Raw genomic sequence first — 12013 nt, 5'->3', positions numbered from 1 at the left:
GTATACAGAAGATAGCCCTATTTAGTAAAAGACCAAGTCCATATTATGGCAAGAACAGCTAAAAAATGCGAAGAGAAACAACCGTCCATCATTACTTTAAGACATGAAGGTCAGGCAATGCGGAACATTATAAAGAACTTGGAAAGTTTCTTCAAGTGCAGTTGCAAAAACTATCAAGCGCTATGATGAATCTGGCTCTCATGAGGACCGCCATAGGAAAGGAAGATCCAGACTTACTTACTGAGTAAGTCTCAGATTGCGACCCAAATAAATGCTTCACAGAGTTCATCTAATAGACACATCTCAACATCAACTGTTCAGAGGAGACTGCGTTAATCAGGCCTTCATGGTCAAATTGCTGGAAAGAAACCACTACTACAGACACCAATAAGAAGAGATTTGCTTTGGCCAAGAAACACGAGCAATGGACATTAGAGCGGTGCAAATCTGTCCTTTTAGATTTTTGGTTCCAACCGCCGTGTCTTTGTGAGACTCGAGTAGTTGAACGGATGATTTCCGCATGTGTGGTTCCCACCGTGAAGCATGGAGGATGAGGTGTGATGGTGCTTTGCTGGTGACACTGTCTGTTATTTATTTAGAATTCAAGGCACACTTAACAAGCATGGCTACCACATCATTCTGCAGCGATACGCCATCGCATCTGGTTTGCGTTTAGTGGGACTATCATTTGTTTTTCAACAGGACAATGACCTCAAACACATCTCCGGGCTGTGTAAGGGCTATTTGACCAAGAAGGAGAGTGATGAAGTGCTGCATCAGATGACCTGGCCTCCCACGATCACCAGACCTCAAACCAAAGGTTTGCTGTGAGTAGGACTGCAGAGTGAAGGAAAAGCAGCCAACAAAAGCTCAGCATATCTGGTAACTCCTTCAAGACTGTTGGAAAATAATTCCTCATGAAGCTGGTTGAGATAATGCCAAGAGTTTACAAAGCTGTCATCAATGCAAAGGGTCGCTTTCTTTGAAGAATGTAAAATCTAAAATGTATTTTGATTTGTTAAACACTTTTTTTGGTTACTACATGATTCCATATGTCTTCTTTCATAGTTTTGTCTTCACTATTATTCTACAATGTAGAAGTAGTAAAAAATAAAGAAAACTCTTGAATGAGTAGGTGTGTCCAAACTTTTAACTGGTCATTTAAAAAATATATATTTTCCTTTATTATTTCCCCTTAACCCTACCACCCCTCCCCTAATTTGAGTAAACTAATGGACAACACCATTTAGGCTTCTACTTCCAGTTTATACATACTGTATACATTTTACAGACACAGTATATTTTACATTACTTATCTTCAGCTACCCTTAACCCCTTCTATTTATCTTTGAAGACCATCTGGTTTTGATTTCTATTTGCCATATTCTTTTCAACTGTGCTGTTTTGTTTCACATTTTTACAAAAATGTTTTATTATTAATTAGTGTATTTGAGTTTAACCATAACACTTGTTGTAATATGTATTGTTTTTTTCTGGTAGATTAAACTGAAATTGCAACCAACTTTCTATGCCTTGTTTAAAAATAGTGATATTTTGGAGATTTTCAAATGACCAAAAGTGAGAGGTTGCAATCTGAATAAAGGGAAAAAGACCATTCTTGAATATGGGGTGAGACATTCTTACTAATCTGCTAGAGAACCAGTTTGGATTTATGTATAGCTTTTGTATGACTGAAGGCTTTAGTGAAAAGTGTAATGCTTTAAAATGTAAGAATTTCTGCCCTCCGAATTAGGTAGGCCCGTTTTAATTTTGTCTGGCTTGCCATTCCAAATAAAATGGAATATTTTTTGCTCATATAATTTAAAAAACAGGTCGTTAGCTGTAGGCATGGCCATAAGCAAATAGGTGAACTGGGATATGACCAAAGAGTTAATCAGGGTGATTTTTCAACAAATAAATTGGTATTTTCCTTTCCATGGTAGCAAGATCTTATCTATTTTTGTTGACTTTCTATAAAAAATGTATTTTAGTGAGAATTTCTTCCTTCCGGGTCATAAATACTGAGTATGTCCACTTTACCGTCAGAACATTTTATTGGTAACCTACACGGAAATGTAAATGTTGTATTTTTTTGTTATCTGATATTATCGTTGAATCTGATTTTAATAGCTAACATTTCGATTGTCATAATAAATTGATATGTCGATAGTGGACAACCTTGTTTTACTCCTCTTGACAGTTTAATACTTTCTGAGAATTAGTACACCTTGGGATACTATACATAACTTTAACCCACTTTAAGAGATTCTCCAAAATTGAAATATTCCAGGCATTCATATATTAATTCCAGTCGTACTTTATCAAAAGCCTTTTCAAAGTCAGCTATGACTACTAGGCCTGGTTTCCCCAATTGTTTTCATAGTGTTCTATTGTTTCCAGTTTGTTTTGATTCATCTTTGTGTCAGTGGATGATATACAAGAAGTACACTATCCTACCCATGTTCTGTTGCACCACAACCCCCCCCCCCCCCCAAAAAAAAACTTTGATCTCTCAGGAGTTATCCCACCCACACCCATCTAAATTTCCACTCTTCAAAGTTGTGCTGTTAGAAGTTCATAGAATCGTTCCTTTCTTTATTCATTCTCTTCATCGCTTCGATGTGTTCCCAGACTGTCCTAGGTCCTACTCAGCGGTCTGAGACGGCAACATCTGTCCCTAGAGTTAAACATACAAAGACCTGGAACACTTTAGTATTTTATTACTTTGCTTTGCTGTTAGAATGATTATATTTTTTTTTTAATGAAAACTAGTTGTTCTGAAAGACTGGTTGATATAATGTATTCCGCAAAACTACCATATGACTTTCTTCAAGCAAATATTAGACGGTAAAATGCCTTATTTGGGGTATTCAATGTCATTGTCCACCTACACTGAGTGTAAAAAACCCATTAAGAACATTTTTCTAAAATTGAGTTGCTCACCCTTTTGCCCTCAGTACAGCCTCAATTTATTGGGGCATGGACTCAACAAGGTGTCGAAAGTGTTCCACGGGGATGCTGGCCCTTGTTGACTCCAATGCTTCTCACATTTGTTTCATGTTGGCTGGATGTCCTTTGGGTTCTTGATACACACAAGAAACTGTTGAGCATGAAAAACCCAGAAGCGTTGCAGTTCTTGACACAAACCGGTGCGCATGGCACTTACATTTTTTTGTCTTGCCCATTCACCCTCTGAATGGCACACATGCACAATCTATGGCTTAAAAATCCTTCTTTAACCTGTCGATAGGTTAAACTGTCCCCTTAATCTACACTGATTGAAGTGGATTTAACAAGTGACATCAATTGGAATTATAGCTTTCACCTGGATTCACCTGATCAGTCTATGTCATGGAAGGAGCATGTGTTCATAATGTTTTATGCACTCAGTGTATATTTACACTGAACAAAAAATATAAATGCAACATACAACATTTAAGATTTTGCTGAGTTACAACTCATATAAGGAAATCAGTTAGTTGAAATAAATTCATTAGACCCTAATTTATGGATTTCACATGACTGGGATTATAAATATGCATCTGTTGGTCACAGATATGTTAAAAAAAAGGTAGGTGCGTCGATCAAGTCAGTGTCTTGTGTGACCACCATTTGCGTCACGCGGCACATCTTCTTCGTGTGGAATTGATCATGCTGTTGATTGTGGCCTATGCAATATTGTCCACTCCTCCTTCAATGGCTGTGCGAAGTTGCTGGATATTTGCATCCCAAACATGCTCAATGGGTGACATGTCTTGTGAGTATACAGGCCATGGAAGAACTGGGGCATTTTCAGAATTGTGTACAGATCCTTGCGACATGGGGCCGTGCATTATCATGCTGAAACATGAGGTGATGGCAGCGGATGATAGCACGACGATGGGCCTCAGGATCTCATCACGGTGTCTCTGAGCTTTCAAATTGCTATCGATAAAATGCAATTGTGCTTGTTGTCCAAAGCTTATGCCTGCCCATACCATAACCCCAACACCACCATGGGGCACTCTGTTCACAACTTTGACATCAGCAAATCACTCGCCCACACGACACCATACATGCTGTCTGCCATCTGCCCGGGAACAGTTGAAACCGGGATTCATCCGTGAAAAGCACACTTCTCCAGCATGCCAGGGGCCATCGAAGGTAAGCGTTTGCCCACTGAAATCCGTTACGACTCCGAACTGCAGTCATGCCAAGACCCTGGTGAGGAAAACAAGCACGCAGATGAGTTCCCTGAGATGGTTTCTGACAGTTTGTGAAGAAATTCTTTGCTTGTATGGTCGCTTGGACGTACTGCCAAATTCTCTAAAATGATGTTGGAGGCGGCTTATGGTAGAGAAATGAACATTTGATTCTCTGTGAACAGCTCTGGTGGACATTCCTGTAGTCAGCATGCCAATTGCACATCAGTGGCATTGTGTCGTTGTGTGACAAAACTGCACATTTTAGAATGTCCTTTTGTCCCCACCACTATATGCACCTGTGTAATGATCATGCTGTTTAATCAGCTTCTTGATATGACACACCTGTCAAGTGTATGGATTATCTTGGCAAAGTAAGAATGATTACTAAAAGGGATGTAAACAAATGTGTGCACAAAATCTGAGAGAAATACCTTTATTGTGTACATGAAACATTTCTGGGATCTTTTATTTCTGCTCATGAAACATTTTCACCAACACTTTACATGTTGCATTTATATTTTTGTAAAGTGTATATATAAATGTAGTGTTTAAAATACTTATGCTAAACATTCTATCTAACCTCTGTTTCTGTGTTCCTTAGCTCTACAGGGTGGCCAGTCGGGGTCAGTAGGAGAGGAGCACCATGGGAGCATGGGGGGCGGGGTGAGGGAGAGGAGGGCCACAGGAGGAAACTCCTACTGGGCTTATTCCGGTGAGTCCTCTTTTACTTCATAGAGATACAACTATGTCCCCAGGCAAGATGGCTGACCGCTTGTGCCACAAATTCTAACCATACATCCTCTCTAAGGTTCGAACTCTATGCTCTACACTGATAAATATCATTAGAGAGGTCAAACCAACTGGACTGTGGCAGTAGAGATGTATTATTTAACAGTAACTCTCTCTTCCTCTTTGATTGATTCTCAATCTCTCTCTGTCCCAACTCTTCTCCCTTCTCTCTAACTCCTTCCCTATTTCCCAAATTTAGCTTTTAATCCAACTCCTTCCATTTCTATTTGACTATCTCCCTCTTTCCCTCACTCCCTCTGACTGGTAGCTACAGGGAGTAGTTTTGGATGTGTGTTATGGAGGATTCTGTGCTAGAGTAGGGAGTTGTGTTGTCCCTGTGAGCACCATTCAGCTACATAGATCCACATTTATCACCCTGTTCCTCCAGCACTGGGCCTGTGGCAGAGAAGGATCTTTAAACAGATATATTTATATTTCTGTTATGCAAGTGTGCACCTTATAATCACTACTTAAACTGATGGTCCTGGAGGGATGCACTGGCTGTAAGAAACTGTATCCCAGGAAAAATCTATGTCCTAAATGGCTGTGGATCCTTAATACCATGTTATACGAGAAACATCCCAGACATTTTTATATTATGGTAAAATGATCTATAGGGCACTGTTCACCTCTAGTGATTGTAAGATATCAGGTCACATTAAAGTGTGCTAGAGCTAAATTGGCACATTTTACAGTTGAGCCCAGAAAACTGTCACTCTCTCACAAGGTGTGACGATGAGTTGTACTGTATGTTGCTGGGCAGCCTTCAATAAGGTTTCAGATGTACTAGATGATTCATCATGCATACATTTACTTTGTGCCTTTTTTGATTATTTATGACATGTTTATGATATGCAATGTTACGTTACAGCCTTATTCTAAAATGTATGAAATAAAATCAATCATCAATCTACACACAATAACCCATAATGACGAAGTGAAAACAGGTTTTTATAAATGTTTGCACATTTATAAAAAGTAAATAAACTGAAATACCTTATTTACATAAGTATTCAGACCCTTTGCTAGGAGACTCGAAATTGAGCTCAGGTGCATTCTGTTTCAATTGATCATCTTTGAGATGTTTCTACAACTTGATTGGAGTTTACCTGTGGTAAATTCAATTGATTGGACATGATTTGGAAAGGCGCACACCTGTCTATATAAGGTCACACAGTTGACAATGCATGTCAGAGCAAAAACCAAGCCATGAGGATGAAGGAATTGTTCGTAGAGCTCCGAGACAGGATTGTGTCAAGGCACAGATCTTTGGAAGGGTACCAAAACATTTCTGCAGCATTGAACGTCCCCAGAAAAACAGTGGCCTCCATCATTCTTAAATGGAAAATGTTTGGAACCACCAAGACTCTTCCTAGAGCTGGCCACCCGGCAAAACTGAGCATTCGTGGGGAGAAGGGCCTTGGTCAGGGAGGTGACCAAGAACCCAATGGTTACTCTGAAAGAGCTCCAGAGTTCCTCTGTGGAGATGGGATATTCTTCCAGAAGGACAACCATCTCTGTAGCACTCCAGCAATCAGGCCTTTATGGTAGAATGACCATACGGAAGCCACTCCTTAGTATAAGGCACATGTCAGCCGGCTTGGAGATACCAAAAGGCACCTAAAGACTCTCAGACCATGGGAAACAAGATTCTCTGGTCTGATGAAACCCAGATTGAACTTTTTTGGCCTGTTTGCCTAACGTCACATCTGGGGTAAAACTGGCACCATCACGATGGTGAAGCATGGTTGTGGCAGCATCATGCTGTGGGGGTGTGTTTCAGCGGCAGGGACTGGGAGACTAGTCAGGATCGAGGGAAAGATGAACAAAGTAAAGTACAGAGAGATCCTTGATGAAAACCTGCTCCAGAGCGCTCAGGACCTCAGACTGTGGGGCGAAGGTTCAGTTTTCAACAGGACAACAACCCTAAGCACACAGCCAAGACAATGCAGGAGTGGCTTCAAAACACGTCTCTGAATGTCAATGAGTGGCCCAGCGAGAGCCCAGTCTTGAACCTGCAGTGACGGTCCCCATCCAACCTGACAGAGCTTGAGAGGATCTGCAGAGAAGAATAGGTGAAACTCCCCAAATACAGATGTGCCATGCTACAAGCTCATACCCAAGAAGACTCGAGGCTGTAATCACTGCCAAAGGTGCTTCGAAAAAGTACTGAGTAATGGGTCTGAATACTTACATAAATATCATATTTCAGTTTTGTATATACACCTGTTTTTGCATTGTCTTTATGGGGTATTGTGTGTAGATTAATGAGGACTCAATATGATTTAATCCATTTTAGAATAAGGCTGTAATGTAACAAAATGTGGAAAAAGTCAAGGGGTCTGAGTACTTTCCAAATGCATTGTATATCCACTACTGTTCAAAGGTTTGGGGTCACTTAGAAATTCCCTTGTTTTTAAAATGACATCAAATTGATCTGAAATACAGCGTAGATATTGTTGTAAATGACTGTTGTAGCTGGAAACGGCTGATTTAAAATAAAAAAAATGGAATATCTACATAGGTGTACAGAGGCCAATTATCAGCAACCATCACTCCTGTGTTCCAATGGCACGTTGTGTTAGCTAATCCAAGTTTATCATTTTAAAAGGCTAATTGATCATAAAAAAACTTTTGCAATTATGTTAGCACAGATGAAAACTGTTCTGATTTAAAGAAGCAATAAAACTGGCCTTCTTTAGACTACTTGAGTATCTGGAGCATCAGCATTTGTGGGTTCAATTACAGGCTCAAAATGTCCAGAAACAAAGACCTTTCTTCTAAAACTCGTCAGTCTATTCTTGTTCTGAGATATTAAGGCTATTCCATGCGAGAAATTGTCAAGAAACTGAAGATCTCATACTACGCTCTTTACTACTCCCTTCACAGAACAGCACAAACTGGCCCTAACCAGAATAGAAAGATTGATATTCACAGTCTCCTCTGAACAGTTGATGTTGAGATGTCTGTTGAGCTCTGTGAAACATTTATTAGGGCTGCAATCTGAGGTGCTGTTAACTCTAATGAACTTATCCTCTGCAGCAGAGGTAACTCTGGGTCTTCCATTCCTGTGGCGGTCCTCATGAGAGCCGGTTTCATCATAGCGCTTGATGGTTTTTGCGACTGCACTTAAAGAAACGTTCATTGTTTTAGAAATGTTCTGCATTGACTGACTTTAATGTCTTAAATTAATGACGGACTGTCGTTTCTCTTTGCTTATTTGAACTGTTCTTGCCATAATATGGACTTGATCTTTTACCAGATCTTCTGTATGCCACCCCTACCTTGTCACAACACAGCTGATTGGCTCAAACACATTAAGAAGGAAAGAAATTCCACAAATTAACTTCTAACAAGGCATTGAAATGCATTCCAGGTGTCTACCACATGAAGCTGGTTGAGAGAATGCCAAGAGTGTGCAGAGCTGTCAATCAAGTCAAAGGGTGGCTACTTTGAAGAATCTCAAATATAAAATATTTTTGGATTTGTTAAGTTTTTTGGTTACTACATGGTTTCATATGTGTTATTTCATAGTTTTGATGCCTTCAGAATTATTCTACAATGTAGAACTTAGTAAAATTAAGCCCTTGAATCAGTATGTGTGTCCAAACTTTTAACTAGCACTGTATATATTAGTGGGCTCGGGCATTGATGTTGGCTGATTAGGCCTGGCACACAGTCGGTATTCCAATTCATCCCAAAGGTGTTCAATGGGTTTCAGTTCAGGGCTCTGTTCAGGCCTGTCAAGTTCTCCGACACTGATCTCGGCAAACAATTTCTTTATGCACGGCGCTTTTTGCACAGTGGTATTGTCATGCTGAAACAGAAATGGGCCTTTCCCACACTGTTGCCACAAAGTTGGGAGCATAGAACAGTTGTCACTATGCATTGGGTTAGGTAGTGATCTCCTGATGTCCACCAAACCCAGATTTGTCTGTTGGACTGCCAGATGGTGGAGCATCATTCATCACTCCAGAGAACTCGTTTCCACTGCTCCGGAGTCCAATGGCGGCGAGCTTTACACCACTCCAGCCAACACTTGGAATTGTGCATGGTGATCTTAGGCTTGTGTGCGGCTGCTCGGCCATGAAAACCCATTTCATGAAGCTCCAGACGAGCATTTATTGTGCTGACGTTGCTTTGATCTGAGTTTGTAACTCGGTAGTGAGGGTTGCAACCGAGAACAGATGATTTAGACGTGCTACGCACTTCAGCACTCTGCGGACCCTGTGAGTTTGTGTGGCCTGCCACATCGCAGCTGAGCCCTAGACGTTTTCACTTCACAATAACAGCACTTACCGTTGACCGGGGAGCAGCTCTAGCTGGGCAGAAATTGACTAACTGACTTGTTGGACAGGTGGCATCCTATGACAGTGCCACTTTGACAGTCACTGAGCTCTTCAGTAAGGTCATTCTACTGTCATTGTTTGTCTATGGAGATTGCATGGCCGTGTGCTCGATTTTTATACACCTGTCAGCAACGGGTGTGGCTGAAATATCAGAATCTCCTAATTTAAAGGAGTGTCCACATACATTTGTATTTTTGGTGTGTTTTCAGTATACATGTATGTATGTATTTATTTATTTAAATCATTGTGCTGCTAGCCAGCTACTCCACTGAGATCCTCAAAATCAGCGGCTTGAATTTTAATTTGAAAGCTAGTAGTGTTCCTGGTCCTATTCATATCTACTAACTGAGCAAATTTTCCATTAGATAATGACATGAAGAGAGTGCTCTCGGCCGTCTGAGTAGGACAAGGCTGAAATGAGATGGAAATTAATGATATTCTGCCCCTGAATTGTATATTATCCTTGAAAATTCACTCTCACTATCTCCCTCCTACTAATTTTAGCACTGCCTGCAGTCTTGTAAAAACCACTCATATTTAAAATGATTTTAAAAGGAAAGGATCATTCGAGAACTGTTAAAACCTCTTTCACATTCCATTTTACCTTAATGGAAAGAGATCTGAATGAGCTGATTTTAACGGTTATATTCCCAATGTGGTTTCGCCTGAAGCATAAAGTAGGATGAAATTAGTCTTTGTACACTTTTCCTTCTCGTTGATGCTGCATCTCCTTGGAGAGGAGAGGAACAGGAAACTAGTTGCACTTATAATAATACCAACTACTCAGAACATTTACTTCTGTGATGTCAACTCTGTTACTGCAGTACGAAACCAGCTTTTCCTTGGCAAGAAAGAAAACACAAAGCAGACTAAACTCCATGGTCCTTTTAAAACCTACTTTTGTAAAAAAAAATTGTGTGTGCTATAGCTTGCAAATGTGACTCTTGGTGACCACATAAGGCAGCTTTTTCCAACATTAGGACCTTTTTCCTTAAGAGATGTTATCCACTACATGTTTTTCTTTACATTGCTTCGTTACTTCCTGGTATCGTGACAACACTAGTACACAACGTTCTGACATTAATTTGTGCAATATGCCTAAACACTCAAATAAAGCTATTGGATATGTTGTACTTCAGAATGTGGTCAAGGTAGTTCTACTCTAACTGTAGTTGCTTTTGTATTCATAGCACTTTGCACATAGCATACCCTAACCTCTGCAGCCTGTCGGCGAGGCCTCTCCCTATGTTCTCTGAGCATTTCATGTATCATGTTATCTATTCAACCCTGTCTTCGTGCTTTGACACTGAACCTGTGTTGACACTGAGCTACAGCGATTCAGACAGCTAAAGCTCCTTAGCCTCTGTGTGTTTGGTATTGTTAGGTGAATATGTAGTCAGAAGCACTGTGTGCACCATGTTTTCCAAAAGTCTGCTAATTATCCGCTTTGAATTTAGAGTCAATGACGTCTGCAGAAAGAATAATGGTTCAGATTTGGTCCGGCAAGTGTTGCCCTACCAAATTTAAGCTACTTTTCAATGTCCATGAACGTCCGGTGTCGGTGCTCAGTGGGTGAGGTTGTTTGTTACAATAAATGGTAAGAGGGTAGTTGTTGTTATTACCAAGCCCTGCAATGCCAAGAGCTGAGCAGAGAAAAGATTCCCCTCATCCAGATGGTCCTGGGCCTGAGTTCACAAACTTGTTCTACTAACACACTGAAGCCTCAGGACCAGAACATCCAATCAATCAGAATAAACCAAATTACAACACAGTCAAAACAAAACTACATTGCTTATTGGGAAACACAAGCACAAAGCAAGATTCAGTGCTATCTGGCCCTAAATAGACAGTACACCATGGCTATCTATTTGAACTGATTGGTTACTGATCAAAGCCTTCAAAAAACCTTGACAAAGTACAGGCTCAGTGAGCAAAGCCTTGCCACTGAGAAGGGCTGTGTAACCACTGCACAACAGCAGAACCTGAGACAGAGCTGCGTTTCCTGACAAAATGTCAAAAATATAAAACAATTTGAGAGTGTCATTTCCCCAAATTTTAAACCCTTATTCAAGGTTTCAATGACCTCTCTGATTAGAGTAGGCTACCCATCCTGTTGGGGGAGAACGCAGAGAGCTGTGGGTTGGCAGCGCACTACATTGCTGCCTGCCATAAGTTGAGGGACAGTGTCTAATAGACCAATCAACCTGCACATGTCCTCTACTGTATTATTATTGTTCAATGTATGGTTATTTTGACCCTTGGTTATTGTTGTTACTGTTGTCCCGTTGACAGTTTAGATTTTTATTATTTTCGTCTTGTAAATATCCAAAGTAAGCTTTGGCAATATGTACATTATGTCATGCCAATAAAGCAAATTGAATTGAATTGACGAAGAAAGAGAGAGACAAAGAAAGATAGAGACAAAGAGAGAGATAGAAAGAGACAAAGAAAGAGAGAGAGAGACAAAGAGAGAAGGAAAGAGAGAGACAGAGAGAGAGAGCGGGGGAGAAAAAGAGAGAGTGAGTGAGAGAGACGAGAGAGAGAGCGAGAGAGAATAAGAAAGAGACAGAGACAGACAGAGAGAGATACAAAGAGAGAGCGAGAGAGAGACAAGGAAGGAAAGTGAGAGAGAGAGACAAGGAAAGAGAGAGACAAGGAAAGAAAGTGAGAGCGAGACAAGAAAAGAGAGAG

The 12013-nt window shown here is 40.4% G+C and overlaps 1 protein-coding gene across 2 annotated transcripts in view; it reads left to right on the top strand.

Annotated features, from left to right (window-relative positions):
* The window catches only part of LOC110494079 (receptor-type tyrosine-protein phosphatase gamma), a 278030-nt gene that overhangs the window by 68238 nt on the left and 197779 nt on the right, over window positions 1-12013 (top strand). For both annotated transcript variants that reach the window (XM_036950121.2, XM_090205441.1), the window contains exon 2: window positions 4786-4896. In XM_036950121.2, coding sequence (XP_036806016.1) covers window positions 4786-4896 — 111 coding nt within the window. The remainder of the gene's footprint in view (window positions 1-4785; window positions 4897-12013) is intronic.

Source organism: Oncorhynchus mykiss, chromosome 17 (assembly GCF_057628025.1).
Source record: "Oncorhynchus mykiss isolate SJ-2025 chromosome 17, ASM5762802v1, whole genome shotgun sequence".
Lineage (NCBI taxonomy): Eukaryota > Metazoa > Chordata > Actinopteri > Salmoniformes > Salmonidae > Oncorhynchus > Oncorhynchus mykiss.
Note: the sequence above shows the minus strand (reverse complement) of the source record. Positions and strands in the feature narration are given on the sequence as shown.